The sequence below is a fragment of the Enoplosus armatus genome, chromosome 8, assembly GCF_043641665.1.
Source record: "Enoplosus armatus isolate fEnoArm2 chromosome 8, fEnoArm2.hap1, whole genome shotgun sequence".
Taxonomy (NCBI): Eukaryota; Metazoa; Chordata; class Actinopteri; order Centrarchiformes; family Enoplosidae; genus Enoplosus; species Enoplosus armatus.
Genome location: NC_092187.1, coordinates 2,066,469 through 2,084,638, shown reverse-complemented (window position 1 = coordinate 2,084,638; position 18,170 = coordinate 2,066,469). Strand labels below are relative to the sequence as shown.

General features: G+C 45.0%; 2 protein-coding genes across 2 annotated transcripts; one reads left to right on the top strand and one right to left on the bottom strand.

Moving 5' to 3' along the window:
- Nucleotides 1-3,051: 3,051 nt before the first annotated feature.
- e2f1 (E2F transcription factor 1) lies at nt 3,052-7,420 on the bottom strand. Its single transcript, XM_070911107.1, has 7 exons — nt 7,169-7,420; nt 6,873-6,972; nt 5,533-5,752; nt 5,172-5,324; nt 4,698-4,812; nt 4,313-4,601; nt 3,052-3,293 (listed from the first exon to the last, which is right to left on the bottom strand). The coding sequence occupies exons 1-7, from the start codon at nt 7,418-7,420 to the stop codon at nt 3,052-3,054; spliced, it is 1,371 nt and encodes a 456-aa protein (XP_070767208.1).
- Nucleotides 7,421-8,945: 1,525 nt separating this feature from the next.
- On the top strand, nt 8,946-17,502 carry znf341 (zinc finger protein 341). Its single transcript, XM_070910783.1, has 17 exons — nt 8,946-9,015; nt 9,119-9,220; nt 9,883-9,993; nt 10,373-10,563; nt 10,856-11,005; nt 11,189-11,485; nt 11,620-11,803; nt 12,120-12,213; nt 12,330-12,420; nt 13,080-13,305; nt 13,708-13,958; nt 14,085-14,293; nt 14,988-15,084; nt 15,286-15,418; nt 15,893-16,004; nt 16,164-16,234; nt 16,571-17,502. The coding sequence occupies exons 1-17, from the start codon at nt 8,982-8,984 to the stop codon at nt 17,143-17,145; spliced, it is 2,928 nt and encodes a 975-aa protein (XP_070766884.1). The 5' UTR covers nt 8,946-8,981; the 3' UTR covers nt 17,146-17,502.
- Nucleotides 17,503-18,170: the final 668 nt, after the last annotated feature.

Here is an 18,170-nt window from a genome sequence, read left to right as displayed (position 1 = left end):
ACACACACACACACACACACACACACACACACACACACACACACACACACACACACACACACACACAAAAGAAAATCCTGATTTGAATATTCCTTAATATTAACATTTTACCTCAACAAGGCACTGCATTTGTCCTGCAGAGAACCAAAACATGACACAATAACTTCCACAAAGGTCGACAACATGAACTGCTCAAATTCTGCAAAGAGCGTCCATCAGTTCAGCCGCTGATGGACGTTAAAGGCCGAGACAGACAAAAAAAAAAAAAAATAGGATACATTCTAAGGGATTCGTGGGTTATAAAAGGAGCCCAACGTTTTTGGTGGCTTGTAACGCCGCTGTCAGTTGAAAGCTTTTCAGATGCTGTTGAAAATTCTACACTGGATTTAAAAGGTTTCCACACACCTGAAGAAAAAAAACGAAACACTTAAGAAAACAAAGGATGACTGTAGTTATGAGGGTTTTTTTTTTCCCCCCCACACACATTCACATGACAGTTTGAGGCACCCGAAGGATACACTATAATACATGTACAACCTCAGATTAGCAATGTTGCCTGCAACATCGAGATATCGCTAATCTAAAAACTGACGTGAACACATTAGTAAGTTCAGTCAAAATGACAAATGTGCTGTATTCCTGAATGTTGTTCTCTTGAAACATTTTTTTTTTCTTGCATCATTAGCCAATGCAAAGGTTGCACATGCACAACAGGTAAAACAGGGAATTATATTCTCTGGGAGGGAGGGAGGGGGGGGGCTAATATACAAACAAAATACTTCTTTCACCACTTAAGGTGAAATTTATCAACGCATTAAAAGTATGGGTGTAAAACTGCTTCCTGCCTGAAAATTTATGAAAAATTTTGTACCATTTTTCTATTAAAACCCCTTTCAAATAAATATGAAATTCAACAAAAACAAAATCCCCCCCCCCCCACACACACACACACACACACATGCACCCGCGCACACATTAAAAACCCAATACTTCAGGAATGCAAAAACATGTTAGCGTACATAACTTAGAACAAGAATAAAAGTTTGACGCAGACATTTCTAACTGCAACGCCACACGACATGTAGCAGGACAGTTTTTCACCTCATACTCGGAGGGCATGATGAGAAAACGTCTTCGTTATTGCTGCTTGTTTCAAACCGAAAATCAATTAGGTTTCTAAAGAACCAAGGCATGTAGCAGTATGTGAGGATGGAGCCTGACTGTCGTAGAAAAACAAGAAGGAATTGATCCTTTTTGGGGCTAAGATAAGATATCCCAGGTACCTCCCTTCACCGGCAGAGGTCATTGATTTAAGGCATGAACATTAACTTTCCGAACTGATCTGAAGTGCATATACTGAGCAAATAACAGGATGTCCCGGTATTGAATTCCTATGGAAAGTGCATCCCTTCCTGAAGTCATCACTGTTCTACACTGATTAGACTGGAAAAACAAAGATGCAGCTGTGCTTTAAGTCACCCATAATGATAAACAACCCACACTGAATGCTTTTAGAAAGCATGTCATTAAGGGGGTAAGGTCTGTGAGGGTCTATTGAACTGCTTCAACTGTGTCAGGGCTCTCCCCCCCCCACATGACAATAACAGTCGAGTGGTTTAGCATTAGTCGACAGGCATCTGGTGAACTTTTCCTCACTTGAACTCTTGGCTGAAAAACGTTGAAAGAAAAAGAAAAAAAAAAAAAAAACATGCAGTCTTTTTTTTTTTTTTTTTCCTTCTTTTTTTTTCTCTCCCCTAAACCTGTAAAAACCTATTATCAACCTACACAACTCCCATGAAATGCATCTAAAACAGTTACACTCTTACATGTTTGCATCAAAGAATTGATTTAAGACTTTGCTCTGCTCCCAACACCTGAGACTATGGCTAAACGCCTAGCTAACTAATAGAGAACACCACATTCAGTATTAGTTTTGAACTCGCTGGCATAACTGCAGCGGACTATCATCACCTGGCTTCCTGCACACCTACAAAAACATATCTTGACGTTTTTTTATTTCTCCTTCAAAACCACATTTGTTTGTCACAACATGGAGTCTCTAACCTTTGCCCTTTAGACTGTCTACAATGGCTTTTGATGACTTTTCATGGTAACTCTTTACCATTTATTTGAAGAAAGATGAGGGTCAAGCTCCCCAAAAGCATCTTAGCTCTTGCTCGTGTGTGTGAGTGTGTGTGTGAACAGCCCCGCAAAGTCAGTGGGTTTGGAGGGCCATTAAGAACGGACCTTTAGCTATTTATTACAAACTCTTCTTGATCCACCGTGGGAGGCAGTGGCTCACGTGCAAATCTAGTCGTTACGTGGGGGCAATGACACTCTGAGTGTCATTCTCAGACACAGAGACGTTAGAGAAACCAGTCTTTCAAGATTCCAGTGTTTTAGACAAAACTAATTATTGATGGAGAAGCCTTGACTTTTGAGCTCCTTTGAGACTGCGCCGTGACTCTTAAGATGCTTTTAGGCAGCCCGGCACCGAAACTGCACGTCTCGTAATGCTGGTTTCACTGAAGCCGTCTCAGCCTACAGCTGTAGGATGCAAAGCCGTTTAAGAAACCAGCATTAAGAGCGGTAGTGTGTCAGCTAATCAGTGTTAAGGAAACCAGCCCTGTGAGTCCCCACACACACACACACACACACACAGACACCTGCACAATCCACGTGGATAAAACATTATCAATAAAACAGCAAAAACCTCATTTGATACAAAATATCAAAAGAACATTCATATAAATAATTTAAATAGCTATACTAAAGCTAAAGTTCTTGGTCTAAAATGTTTAAATGGCCAAAGAGAAGTGCTAATAATGTGCTGTACAATTTTGGGGACTTTTTGTAGCTGGGTTGGTGTTTTGGGGATCAGAAGAAATTAAAAAAAAAAACCTTTTCCCACACCCACCGATTACCACATTAAGCCTGGGTTTTTGACCAAGATGTTTCCATAAAACGTTGATTTCCAGCCTTCCTTTAGAAGCCCCAGGGAACAGAGGAAAAGTCTTAAATCCGGAAGCCCACGCTCCTCTTCTTTTTCATCTAACTGTCCCCCAAAACCTGCGATAGGTCACCAAAGTCACAATCAAACAGTTCGCTGATGCCTTCGTGGTCCTCCAGTCCAAAGTGGTAGTCATGACTGTGAGGGGGGGAAAGGTTGATGAAACCGTCCAATGGGAGAGACAGGCCGTCTCCATTCAGGAAGTCCGAGGAGGAGAGGGGTGAGAAGTCAAAATCAGGCATGTCTCCAAGGCTGGAGAACGGGTCGCCTCCCAGGAGGGAATCTGCTATAGAAAGTCAAATGTGTTGTTACGGGTCAATAATTAATTAACTACACACACACACACACACACACACACACACACACACATCAACAGAAATACCGTCCACTTTGTGTTTGTGACAGTATCGCATCGTGTATGCAATACATCATTTTTATGTAGGCATGTTGATGTGTCATAGCAGGAAAAGCACAGGCCTAATTACTAACATTAACAATGGTTGCATTCCATTTAGGTGTGTCAGTTTCAGAATCCAGGTACTTTATTCTGTATGTCATCCACTTCATACTAATAACCCTTATAATGATAATAATAATAATAAATCGTTATTACATGGAGTTATGAAGTTTGGGCAGCAAAGGGAACCCGGGCTGCTGCGCTAAGGAGTCAGCCTAAATGGAATGCGCTCTAGCCGGTGAGCCACCAGGGCACCCAATTTTTTATCTTTTAAGCAAAAATGACATTTGCCGTTTTCAGCTTTTCAGTTTGTCACACATGATGTCATGGTGCGATGATTAGCTTGACAACAGCGTTAGTCCCCCCCCCCCCGGCGCTGATTGGCTAATGGTAATATCTGTGTTGTAACGCAGAGTGGGAAACAGTGGTAACGTTAGCAAGCTAGGCTAACTAGCTCCAACTTTCTGAGTGGAATACAAACTAAACAGCAAATTAATGTTAAATGTTAACTGTGCATAGCCAACTCTATGCAGGTGGAAACCCCCCCCCCCCCCAATCAACATTAGTGGGCTATTCAATATGATGAGTTCCAGCCAGTAGTGCACCACAGACGCTGACCATTCAAATTAAGTTTTGTTCTTGCGGTCATGATTCGATTTAAGAAATAAAATCTATTCTTGAATCAACAATGATGCAGCCACAGGTTTTATATGTGAGTAACGTTTCATTAATTAAAAACGTGGGACCTGTGTGCAGACAGCCCCTCCTTTTCCTTTGCTGTTGTTGCGCCTACACTCCCAATTCCAATACTTTTACATTTATTGACCGGCGAATGCGACACTCACCTGCGTCACCGCCTAGCGGCAGTGATGAGGGGTCCTGCTGGGAGGCTGCTGTCACTGTAGATGACGTGGACGCTGGCGACGACAAACCCACTTCCAGGGAGGTTGCGGATGTGCGGCTTGTGGCTTGCGATTGGTCTGCGATTTGCGTGGGAGGCGGGGCCAGAGAGGGGTCAGCGTTGGGTTTCGAGGGACTGCTTCCTGTCACGGGGCTGCAGACGCCAGAGCTGTCTTCTGGACAGAGGAAGACGTCGATTGGACCACACGTGCTCTTCAGCGACACCTGGTAACCCTAAGAGACGTAGGCAAAGATGTACTGGCGTGTGAAGACCTCACAACCTCGAAATAACAAAGTTTCAAAAAGCTGAATACCATTCAAGACCTGTACCTTGCTGGGTTCTGAAACTTGCATCTGGGTCTCTGGCGGAGCTCTGATCACCATGATCAGCTGGTCCGGGGAATCAACCGACTTCCTTAAGTCCTGGCAGCGCACATAACCCAACGTGATGACCACAACAATTAAGGAATATAATACAGCAGCAAGAAGTTGCCATACTGAGACCGACTGAAGTCCAAACCTGCAATACTGTCTTGAAAAGGCAAGAAATGACTTCAGTGTGAGGAACAGCATTTGATTACGTGAATACAGAAATTACAGCACAATGACACAAACATGAAGCAGTTACCAGTCTGCCAAGGTTGATACACATCTAACTTCTAGTATTTGGAGTCAGATCTTGCCCATTTATCAGAGGAACCTGCGAGTGTGGTGTCCCGTCATCAGAGCTACTGTTGGCTTGAAACCAGTTCAGGTCTCAGAGCATCAGTTAACGACACCTAAAAAACAGGCCCGAAAGGATATTTCTTGTTCTGTGGGTCCTCTGTGAGCAGCCGGAGCTGCAGGTTGCATTTGGTAATGAGTTCGTCCAGCTGCTCCTCAGCCTCCGTGAGGTCACACACCTCCCTCTGCAACTCCTTATGGCGGGAAACCAATGCTGCATCGACTCGATTGCCACTGCAGGGGAAGATGGCACAGACACGAACGAGTGGTTCACATACTTTTAATACTTTACTGCTGTAATACGGCCAATCCTGCTCATGGGCTGCAATTCATGTTTTCAGATTCTTCCATGTTCTGCTTTGCTGCTGCAACGCTTCACCAGTTTACTCACAGTAGTTTTATCCAGTCTGGATTTCACACATTTCAGGCTTTTTACACTCACAGCCATTGTATGTTGTTCTTGGACTTCTTGGAGATGAGCTGGATTCCCTCCAGGACGTTGGTTATGTCGTAGATGCGTCTCTTCTGGACATCCAAGACCTGCGAGGCCCAGTTCAGATCCACCACGCCGTCCGCCGACTGGGACAACAGGTTCAGAAAGCGCTTGGTGGTCAGGTTCAAGGAAGTGTCGTACCGCGACTTCTCCATCGTGGTTCGAGGGACTGGAAAGAAAGGCAAAGGGTTTTTCCAATTCTGCCTTTGACGACGCCGACGGAGGACGTGATTATTTAATGCTTGCTGAGACGCCAGGAGACACACAAATACGACGACGGGATTGTTTCATTTCAAATATCAGAAGGAAACAATTCCCTTCCTCTCTCGAACCAATGTCCTCAGTGTACACACCTAAGGGTTCCCTCCCTATGTAACATCCTGTGCTAACGTCCTGTTTTGAAGGTGGCCAAATTACACAAGTGTTGTGCTCATTTGCTCATGACTTATTAAATAATGCACTCACGAGTGTCATTATAGGACAAATGACGTGAGATCTGATGCCAGATTAAACCTGTTACCACCTCAAGCATAATGAGCATCAGTCCGGAGTTCCGGATTCTCTGCTGCTTTCAGTGTAATACTGGGATAGCGTTGTGCTGTTTCAGCTGTGTCTCAGAACAAGTGAAGTCGTTTAAGCCTTTTCAAAGAGGACTTGTACATACGTGTGTCTGACTGTAATCCTGGCAAATTCAGAAAACACATCTTTAAAAAACATTCCTTAATCCCGGATTTCATTCATCATTCACAGCTACTTTTCAGTTCCACCACCGCTGTGGTTTGTGGGAGAGAATTACTGAACACTGTCACTTTTTAAGCCATGTCAGTATTATATACATACTAAAGGCTCTACTCCGGTATTTACTGCATGTAAAACTTCCAGTTCCCAAGCAGTGAAAGTCCAACATGTGACCCTGTCCGTCTTTTACACTCCAGGTCTATTTTTTTTTTTTTTATTGTTGGTTGCGTGACTACCATGAGCAACCACTCAACGCTCCTGCCTTATGTTTTGAACCCCAACTATTGATTATGGTCAACGGGCGGGAGAAAACAACATAAATGAATCAAATAGAGAACAGCCTGGTAAAGACAAAGACAGGCTGACAGGCTGCTGTCTGTGCTGATAAAAAGGACAGCTGTTTTTAGGATAATGAGCAGCAAAGGTCAAAGTATGTACGGAGTGGATGGAGCGTTCGCGCTCACCTGACGTGTTGTTTCCGCTGCGTATTTTCTGTAACAATTAAAAACACAAATCAGCAGAGTAAGCTATGACCGCGAGCGTGGTCGTACCTCTGGGAGGGGCAGGCGTGGAGGGCGGCGCTTGGCCCACGGACGGTCGAGTGGTGCTGACATACTGGTGGTCACTATCCAGGTCCAACTTCCTCTTTACCTAAAAAAAAAAAAATACAAATAGTTGTGGAAAGAAACAACCATTATTATATACTACATGTTGTTACAATGATGCACTAAGGAAAGTGAAATAAAAAGCAAAAACAAAACGTCCAACGGCAACAAGTGGAAGACCTTCACCTAAACATTTTAACATAACGCGTCTTTCACTTTCTCTCAACTCTTGTCTGCCTCACCGGAGGTCTTCCCAGGGCCGGTCGCCTCTTGTCCTGGATCCCCACATCAGCGGGGCCCTGTGGCGTGGCAAACAGCATGATTTCCCCCGTGCTGGTGGGGGCAGCGGCTGGGTGGAGTCCTTCATTGCTGGGGCTGGTGATGATCACTATCTGGTGGTCCTCGCCCAGGTTGATACTCCCGGAGTTCAGCAACGTCTCAAAGTCAGCCAACAGATCCTCCGATGTCTGCCCTGTTATCAGAGTCTCTGACATTGCAGTGTGTCACTGAGTGCCCCTTCACTGGACTACAGGGGTGTGTGTGTGTGTGTGTGTGTGTGTGTGTGGGGAGGGGGTCACAAGCTGAGATGCTGCAGTTCAGTATCAACACCCACTTGAATTTGCTGTAACTTTGTGAATTTCAGCAACAATGGCGAACCCTTCTGAAAGTTTACTCACAGGTGTCTGTGTATGCAGCTTGAACAGTCCTTTAAAAAAGTTCCTCTTTCTCGATCGTCCATCTCATTGTTTATAAAGCAGCTACTACACGCAGATCGATGTCACTTCGACATAAATGATAACCTATTGCAAGCTAACTGCTGGAAACAATCTAGGCTGATGGTGAAACGGCAAGACAGGATGTTCTGCCAAACAGGAAATTTGGCAAATCGAATAATATTGCTAAACGCATACCAACTGCGGCGCCTTGAGGCTCAGCCGCTGACGCGTTATCAATAGAAAGGGTCGCGAATTGGCCGAGGCAGTGACAAACGCAGGAGGTTAGCGAGCTAGCGACGGATCAAGCTAATCTTTTGTTTTCATCTCTCCTGTCAGTACAGTACAGCCGCGAGGCCTGGCCACACTGCCCTTAACACAGCTACCAACCCTGCTAACGAGCTAGCTCATGCCCCGACAAACCAGGACCGAGACAAGTTCGCAAAACAACCCGCCGGCGCCGGCAAACTAGCTACGTGAGGCCAGAAAACGATATTATTTCTCCTCGCACCTTAGACGGGGTTTAGTTAAATGGCTGTTAAAACTTTATAGCAGCATTCCAGGAGTGAGCTATCGAAATAAAAACCACATACGAGGCAAAAAGCAACCAGCACAACTCAGGAGCATCTCTGAGAGTATATGTAATCAAGCGACAGTTAGTTCAGCGGAGTGGAACGGAGATACCGCTGAATATGAAAATATAGGGCAGATTAGCATGCTAGCTAAGTTATTAGCCGTAATTCTTCAACCCCCTCGTTTTGTTGGGGCACGCAGGAAGCAGTCCGACAAAACTGGAAATGTAAGGAAATAAAGCGGCGAAATACACGCGCATCCTTTAAAACAGCGGCCGCTGGTCCTTTGGTTGCTCACACCGGGCGCGGTCCATTTATAAAAGCTCCGTCCAGACCTAGTTCTCCGCTGTTATTGTTGTTATTGTCCCAGCTGATCTACATCTAAACAAGGATCGGACGGTTTTCGCGCGAAATCTTTTTTGCCGCGAAACCGGCACGTGCATAACTTCCACGGTTGCCATTGGTCGAAAAGCTGCACTTCCAGTAGGGCGGGACGGGCGGCCTCTGATTGGCGTAAATGGTTGTCTTTCATTTAACCGAGCGCAGAGTCATCGATGCGAAGGTGCATTCAAGTTCCACGGAAAAAGCAACTACGGGCATCACACTGGTTTTATTACTTTAACATTCATACAATTAACATACAATTGCTTCTACGTCACATCGCGCAAGTTGTTCCCTGTTGCGCGTGACATTCAGTTCACTCAAAACTCAACTGTGTCACGTCTTAAATATTATTTGGAGCAACGACAAACCTCAGCCGTAATATTTTGATGGCTTTAAACAAACAAGCTGTTATTCTAGCCGGTAAATATTCTAAGACTAATATAAGTCTATAGTGAAAACTAATCGGGTAAACGTTTGCCTCCAACGCCCTGGGTTTGGTGTTTTCATTGTACTTATCAATGAGATGAGGATAGCGTACCTGAACCGGCAGCCCCTGCTAGTCGAACGCCTATCGCGCAGCAGCAGAGCTACAAGATGGCGCAAGCAATATTTGAAGTGCTTGAAGGTAGGAATCATTTGTTAATAACCACGTAACTGCAACTACAACAACGCGTGCGTGTGTAGTTTAAACAAAGACAATGTGCGAGGGCCATTCCGGCGTGCAGAAAAGCCATACACAACGGTGTTAATCCACAATCAAGACATGCCATAGAAGCAAGAGTGACTGTGACTGTAAACAAACAAACAGATTGGTTGTTGTTCAGGCATCATGGACAGGCTTAGGAATGCCAGTGGTTCTCGTCGTATTGCAGCCAGGCAGTGAAATGATGTGGCCGTCCTCTTGCTCCTCCACACTGCATTTTCCATGTTTGCAGCAGGCCCTACTGATGAAAACACCCTGTGGTATTGCTGAAGTGCCAGAAGCACTAATGTGTTTAGTGTTAGTCGATTGGGAATTTACAGCAACCTCATGCTTTGTGTATTTTAGTATTGATCATTGTTATTATTATTATTATTATTGTTATTATTAGTGGCTGGAGAAAACCCTACATAAAGCTGCTAATCTTGACTCAAAGCGTGCACCATGTCCCCTTCCTGTTGAAATGTGTTTCGACAAGACACAGGATCCCCATATATTCATATTTCAGCGAAACATACAGCCATTGACTGCCCAGAATACAATGGAGCTTTGCAGGATGTGACCCACCTCTTCGTCTTTCTCTTCAGGTATGGACAACCAGACTGTGCTGGCGGTCCAGTCTCTGCTGGATGGCCAAGGTGGAGTGCCTGACCCAAACAACCAGAACGTCTCTGGGACGTCGACTATCCAGTCTATGGGTACGATCGGCAAAATACAGTAAATGACAGCTGATCGATTACAAATCAAACGGAAGAATAAAAAGCCTAAAAGGAAACTGTTTCGCCGACCAGCTCCTCACGGTTCATCATTACATCCTGTGATAAGTACTCTTCCTTGAAAGACCTACCAGAAAGCAGCTGTGTAGACCAGCAAACATAAAAGGATGTACATATAGAGTATAGATTGACAACTACTATGTTTTATTAATTAGCAATACAATACGATATGTGAGTACATGTAATACCGGAGGTTATGCACTGCACACCACTGTGCGTCTGTTATTCTCTCTCTCTCTCTCTCTCTCTCTCTCCATTGCTGTGAGTTTGCCTCAAACCTCCATGCTTGTCCCTCCTACAGATGACGAGGACGTGTTCTTGTGTGGGAAGTGTAAGAAACAGTTCAATTCTCTGCCAGCCTTCATGACACACAAGAGGGAGCAGTGCCAGTCTAGCGCCCCCTCCCTGTCCACGGTGTCCCTGGCCTCCACCAACGCCTACACACCCGTCCCGTCAATCAGCTCCGGACCACAGGCTCCTGCCAACAGACAGGTGAGGATAATCTAGATGGCAGAAAGAAGGAAGTGACCGACGGTCGGATAATTAGTACGTGAATGTTTACGTGAGGAAAAAAAACGAGCAAAGAATACTTAAAAGGAACCTGTAAAAGTAAATATAACAAGCAGAATTGAGACGTTTTAGGACAATAAGAAGAAAAAAAAATTAGAATTTCTACATGTATGTACATATGCATTTTTACTCAATCAAGCATGGTTTCTCACTTTGTGCGACCGTGAGATTCGCCGCTCACATGTTTGCGTATTTCTCCCCACATATACGTCAGGTGTCCACCTACATCACAGTCCCTCCCTCCCCTCTGACACACACTCTGGTCCAAGGCAACGTGCTGGTCAGTGACGATGTTCTCATGTCGGCTATCTCGGCCTTCACCTCCATCGACCAGCCCATGGCCACCATGCAGACACCTATACAGGTAATACAGCACAGCAGTACCCAGTAGATGTTTTGCCTCCTGTCTTTTTTGCATGTGTATGTCCGACCCCTGCCAGGCACTGCGTATCATGCTTCTGTGAGTCACTCTGAGCGTACAATATACATATATAATGTGTTTCTGCTGCACTATTATTAAATCTATCTGCCTTTTTTTGTATTGCAGAGTAACCTGAGCATGCACACGGCTGGTGTATCTTACCTGCAGCACCACCACCACCACCACCACCACCATCAGCAGCAGCAGCAGCAGCAGCAGCAGTCCTCCCATGCCCTGCCTTCTGGCCAGACACCGGCCCACCCCCTGCCAGCTGGACAGCCTGCCCAGCAGCCGCTCTCTTCACAGGTCCCGGCTAGCCACAGCAACTCAGTGGTCCAGGTGTACAGCACTCTGCCCCATATGGCTGGGGGTGTCGGTGCAGAGATCCACACCCTGGGTCTGCAGCCTTTCCATCCTATACAAGTCAGTAACGTTTGCTGTTTTGGTTACCATCTCAGTATGTTATGAAAAAAAAAAAGATTCTGGCCCTTAATGGCTGAAGGAAGAATATTAGAAGACTGAAACTGAAAAGCACTGAGCCCGTGTGCCTCCCCCAGGTGCCCAGTCAGTGCGTGGAGAGCCAGTCGTTCACCACTCCTCCGGTCTACAGCCCCGGAAAGCAGAGCACCAAAACAAAGATCTGCAGCATCACCACCAACCTGACCGAGCTGGGCGACTTCGAGAAGGTCATCATTCCCAAGCGGCCGAGGAGTAGCAAAAAAAGCTCGGACGGAGCCACAGGTGTGTGAGGGAAACGATCAGAGAACGTCGCAACAGTTTTCATTTTCTTCCATGATCTGCCAGTTCCACAATGTTTTGGACAGAAACTATTCACGGGCGACATTCCGTGCTCTTTACGTTTGACTAATTTCACACCAAAATCAAAAACTACAAAATCGTCTAATGCCACCACTGCTATTGCCCCTTAACTTAAATCCATTCAAAATAAACAAGTGTAGATCAGTTATAAAACGTGTAGGCTAAGTTATTAATCAGTGAAACTGCCACAATGATCAGGGATAGGATAAATAGTCATTCGCTGTATTTCACCCCTCAGCAGAGCAGCTGAAAGGAAAAGGTCCGAAGCTGAAGTGTAATTTCTGTGACAAAGTCTTCTCGAAAAACTTCGATCTTCAGCAGCACATTAGAAGGTGAGTTACTGGCCGGCGTGGTAGACTGCGCCCACCTAAAGAATAGACTTCAACCCAGAAGGGAGGGGACTCAACTCCCTTCCAGTCATGACTTCTAACTGTTTTTCTCTCTCCAGTCACACAGGAGAGAAACCGTTTCAGTGCATCGTCTGTGGACGAGCTTTTGCCCAAAAGTCCAACGTGAAGAAACACATGCAGACGCACAAGGTTCGAAATAGTTTGTGATACTTCACTTTTTTTTTTTGACGTAAATCTATGTTTGTTTTTCGAAAGCCTGCACTCCTCGCACAAACACATCCTACACTAGTGAAAAGCAACTAGCGAAAATGTGTAATTGACTGTTTGCTAAGCCCCGCTGCCGGTGCTACACATTAGGAATTTACAGCAACGTTATGCTTTGTGTATTTTTAGCCCCCTGAGCTATTGATCATTGTTATTATTATTATTATTAGTGGCTGGAGAAAACCCTCTATAAAGCTGCTAATCTCGACGTCTGAAGTGTTAGCAGATTCAAAAAAGAAAAGATTGAGGCTACAGCTGCCTGTGTACACTTGCCCAAATCGAGGTTGGACAAGTTGGGACAATCACTGTTAGGGGGGAGGGTTTAGCAAACGGTCAATTGACTGTTTCTATAATTTTGCCAATTCTGAATACAGTCATTTCAAATGTAATAAAAAAAAAAGTGAATTAAGCGCCGTTCATTGAAACAATTGGGATTTCTGCTTATGGGGTACACTGCAATATTTGGTGTGCTGTAAAACTCTAAAGTGAGATGTATCAGAAAGCACTTCCTTTGATTACTCCGATGCGATGTGAAGCAGCGTAGCGCCAGCAACACAGTAACGGCGACCGTCTTCATCTGAAAGGTGTGGCCTATGGGCGTGGCCAGCACGGTGTCAAGTTTACCAATCACAGTAAAGGTGGTACCAGTGTCGTCCAATGAGGAGGAGGCGGGCGGGGAGCGGCAGCGGCAGCAGCAGCAGCAGCAGCAGCAGCAGCAGCAGCAGCAGCAGCAGCAAGGTGAACCGGAGGAGGAGGGGTCACAGCAGCAGAGCAGTCAAACACAAGCAGAAGAGGAGGCGGCTCAAACAGGTAATATTGGTTTAATCCACCATACCGATGCACCCGAACATTCATGCGGTAAAAGAATGTAAATTATATCGATGACGTTGTGACTACAATGCGAGTACGACTACAATAGACAATATACTTTAATCAACAGCTTGATTATTAATAAACAATGTAGACTGATAAACACGTATGCCCAGGTGCTTGTTTATTAGACACACCTTGCTAAAAACACGGTGTGATACAGTGGTCTGCAATAAATCCCACCTTCGTGGCTACCTGTTCTGCATTTTATTGAGTTGTAGGCTACTTGTACTTTTATCCTATTTGTAGGACGCATATAATGCTGATCTCGATTGCAAAAGTAAGTAACAGCTACTGGTCCAGCATCAGATTTATAGTGTCACCCTTAACGCTTGATTGCAGAAGCTCCGGGGGAGTTGGAGGAGAGTGGGGCTGAGGCTCTGGCTGATCCGGAGGGCAGCCTCGGGGAAGGCGCGCAGAACGGGCATCCTCAGGTACAGATGCAGGCGCAGTCCAACCAGAACCAACAGTGCCAAGCTCAGAGCAAGCAGATCGTTGTGATAGACAGCTCCTACCAGTGCCAGTTCTGCGCCAGCAAGTTCAAGACCTACTTCCAGCTCAAGTCCCACCTGACCCAGCACAAGGGGGAGCAGGTGAGTGGAGAGGACGGCATATGTGGGATGTGTCTGACAGTCCGTTTAGAGACTGATCTGATCACTCTGATCTGAGCGAGTGGAAACATCCAAAAACCGCTAATAACCGAGCTCACTTCCCCGCAGGTTTACAAGTGCGTGTTGAAGTCCTGCTCCCAGACCTTCCAGAAGTTGGATCAGTTCCTGGAGCACATCAGGACGCACCAGGAGCAGCTGACCTACCGCTGCCACCTCTGCAGCAAGGTGTTCCCCTCGCTGTTCGAACTGGGAGTCCACCAATACTCCCACTGCTTCTGCCCACAACAAAACACGCGCAAGGAAACCGCCGTCTACAGGTCAGCTACTCGCAACCACTCGTGATTCTGTATTTGTTACGTACTGAAGGTGAACGGAGAGACGGACACCAGCTGAAATGGCCTCGGTGTTTTTTGACGTCAAATATAGAAACGGGGAGTTTGGGCAGGCGAGGATGAAGCTCCTTAAGAACAGAAGGAAGCTGGTGGCGGCGGAGTTCTGAAGAATTAAAAGGATGTATCCGATTCCTCTGTGCCACAGGGCTCCGTTATTGTCCGACGTCTATTAAAAACACGTCAGTGGTCCACATGTTTCGCCGGGTGCCATGTTCCTTCATTACCATGAACGTGGGTGCTTCTTTAACAATGAAGCTATATATTGATCAGCCATTTCTAAAGCTTTTCATCTTCAGGAAGACTGAATGCGCCACAGGGTAGTTGGAAAATATTGAGAGGCAGGCTAACACATTGTTAGTTTTGGTCTTTTGGTTCAAAGGATTTGATGACAATAGAAATATAGAGAGTAGTCCTTTTAAAGGTGTTGGTCAAAAACAGATGGAGCATCTGTAATGTTTGCTGAGCATGATGGACTTTGTGTTTTGTTCTTCTTCCCTGCCGTTCAAACCAGTTACTGAAACGAATGTCAAAAACCTGACCATGTCTCTCCAGCTTGTCCCCAATTGTATGCTGCTGTAGTTGGTTGGCACGTCATTCTTATTCCTGCGTTTCACCTCAGGTGTGTGAAGTGTCAAAGCAGATACTCGACCCAGGAGGCGCTGGAGCAACACCTACTGACTGCCTCACACAACTTCCCCTGCCCACACTGCCAAAAGGTACCATACACCCTGACGTGAACGCACACGAACTGGACACCTCATGTAAAGAGCCAGCATGGTTAGCTATCGTTGTAGTGACATTTGGACTACAGTATATACTATATTAATACAGTTAATACACTAGTCCAGGTTTGTTTTTCACATCACATTTGAAGACCTCCTGTGCGGAGCCTGATCTATTCTCTTACTGGCTGTCAGGTTTTTCCATGCGAAAGGTACTTCAGGCGCCACCTCCCCACTCATGGCATCGGAGGGAGGTTCAAGTGTCAGATCTGCAAGAAGGCCTTCAAGACGGAGCACTACCTCAAACTGCACACCCGCATTCACTCAGGTCTGTCCTATTTTCATGAAGCAGTCTTCTTCTTCTTCTTCTTGTCCCTCTGACATTTTTTTTTTTGCAGCAGCAGCAGACTTTCAGCCAAGCTGCTAGACAATCGTGCATTGTCTCAGTTCCGTAGCTCAGCCAGGGCTGTTTTTGCTGTCTCATTGTTGGAGATTCTCAGTTTCAGTAGGTAGCATTGTTTTTAGTGTCTGTTCAGCCACAGTGGCTGTCTCAGGCTAACTGCGCAGTTCTGCTCTGTATTCCTATCACACCAGAAAACGTTGCTGTAACAGAAGGAAGAACCTATTGTTAACAAAAGCTTAATAACGCCCGAGTAGACTCCTAGGATTCTGATTAACCAAAGTCATGTCCATGTGTCTGTGGCTAAAATTAGAATTTGAACGCTTAGGAGGAAGTAGAGCAAACATTTGAGTCATTAATCAAAGTGAAGATGTGCGTTTGATGCTGGTTCCATGGTTTTAGGTGAAAAGCCATACAAATGCTCCCTCTGTGAGGCGACATTCAACAGGAAGGACAAAGTGAAGCGACACATGCTCATCCACGAACCCTTCAAGAAATACAAGTGTCCCTTTAGGTGAGACGCTGAAATGGTCACCCTATTACTTCCCTCCGTCCCTCTTTTATATTATTTATTTTTTTTCTTTCGATTTTTTTCCTTTCAGACTGTCTTGCCTTTCTTTGAAAGATATTTCATAATGCTAACGTCTCTGATTATTATTTTTTTTTCCATAAGGACACACGTAGGCTGCACCAAAGAGTTCAACAGACCGGACAAACTCAAGGCCCACATTCTGTCACATTCTGGTGAGTGAATAATACCAATAATAGTTTTTATTATTTAAACAAAGACGACGGAATATTGTTTGAGATGTTCTGATAAGTCGTAACATTAATGAAACTTCCTTTGCCACATTGTTTATCTCTCAAACGGCCAGTCTGTTAGCAGAATACCTAAAAACATTTTACATGAAATGCTGTGAATAGATCATCTAGATAAGAGATTGGTGGTGACGTAGATGTAGTGCAGTTAGATCCAGTAGATGTTTACATAAGGTATGAAGTGAAACTGGTTAAACCCCCCCATTTTTTTTATCAAATCGACGAACGGCATTGATTCTTATAAACTCCTCTCTCCCTCAGGCATCAAACCCTACAAGTGTCTATTTTGTCAGAAGGCGTTCAGCCGCAGGGCTCACATGCTCGAGCACCAGCAGTCCCACACAGATAACTACCGCTTCAGATGCTCCACTTGCAACAAGGGATTCACCAGACAGAGCTATTACAGAGATCACAAATGTCCTGCAGCAGTGAACGGGACAGGAAGTGAAGGAGGGGCCGGAGAGGCGGAAGGAGGAGAGGCTGTGGGAGTGCCGATGGCAGAGGAGAAGGATGGGGAGGACGACGAGAGAAGAAGCAGGTTTACGAGGAAAGCGAAAAGGCCAGGGACTGGGGGAGGTGACGGAGAGAAGGATGGCAGCTCAAAGGGCAGCCAGGAGCAGGTGGAAACACACGGGGAGGAGGAGGAGGAGGAGGGGAGGAGGACTGATGAGGGTTGTCAGGCTGCGATGTCTATCACCACCACTGAAGGGCAGACGGAAGAGGAGGAGGAGGAGGAGGAGGAGGAGGAGGAGGATGACGGGATGGAACATAGTGGCCAGGCACTGGAGCAGATTCAGAGCAATGACCAAAACTGTTTGCAGCAGCCATGTTTGTAGTTTTAGACGTCACGTTTCCTGGGGATGGACCAAACGAACTCAGTTATCTATTATTTGTCCGGGAAATGACTTCATTATTTGTTTTAAATTAAAACGTTATATAATTATGCTCACTGCTTTCCCTTCTTTTACTGTAAATGGGGAACAGTATGTTACCTGGTAGATCTATATTGCCAAAGTAACCAGTGGACCATTTCAATGTTCTTGTGTACAAATGTTAAAATGTCACGATGTCAAATGCAATGGCAACATTTTCTCTAACTTTATGTAGGAAAAAAAACGTGTCTATAGATAAATTATATATATATATATATATATATATATATATATATTTATTTACCCATGTTTCAAAGTAAATTTGTGTCAATTGAAATGTTCTTGCATTTTGAGTAAAATTGCACCCTCCGATACTCTTTTACTGTTATGTATGATCAGTCTGACATTCAGTTTCTTTCCCTCAACTGTCCTTGTTTACTTCTACTTCAGTTGGTGATTTCTTAGAATTCCGAAACCCCCTAGTGGGAGTACAAAGGAAAGGGCTACATCCAAATGCATATGTATAGGTGCATCTGAGTCCAAAGTGCTCAGGGCTGCCCAATGCTACAATCCATCCAGTCCACAAAGGGGCTCCTTCAGACATCACCAGACTAATTCCAGCTGTTGGGAATTACCCAAATTTAGTAATAATAAAAGCATGGTGAAACAACATAATAATAATATGTGTATGGCTGCAATGAGGTTTTACATTGTACACATGCATAATAGGTCACATTTTCTTTCAGGGCCAGACAAACAGTTTTCATCCAACAAAAAAAAAAAATCTGCTCATGTGAGTAAAGTGTATGACATCAACTGTGTTAATAATGAGATTTTTACTATTTATGCTAAAGAATGTATTGTATGAAGTCAATTGTAAACAGTATATGAGAGCTACCTAACACAGTACACTCTAGACAACAGCCTATAAATTGTGACCTCTCTTAAGAAAAACACGAAAGAAGACGCATTCAAAAGTAAATGGCTGA

Bases quoted from the DNA above. Each gene is read 5' to 3' on its own strand.
- e2f1 (XM_070911107.1), bottom strand. From the start codon at position 7,420: ATGTCAGAGACTCTGATAACAGGGCAGACATCGGAGGATCTGTTGGCT. The intron at 4,813-5,171 runs ATATCCTTTCGG...TGTGGTCATCAC, and splicing joins GAGGACCCACAGAACAAGAA to GTTGGGTTATGTGCGCTGCC. The intron at 3,294-4,312 runs GTGAGTGTCGCA...TTTCTATAGCAG, and splicing joins GCCGCTAGGCGGTGACGCAG to ATTCCCTCCTGGGAGGCGAC.
- znf341 (XM_070910783.1), top strand. From the start codon at position 8,982: ATGGCTTTAAACAAACAAGCTGTTATTCTAGCCG. The intron at 14,294-14,987 runs GTCAGCTACTCG...GTTTCACCTCAG, and splicing joins AAGGAAACCGCCGTCTACAG to GTGTGTGAAGTGTCAAAGCA. The intron at 16,235-16,570 runs GTGAGTGAATAA...TCTCTCCCTCAG, and splicing joins CCACATTCTGTCACATTCTG to GCATCAAACCCTACAAGTGT.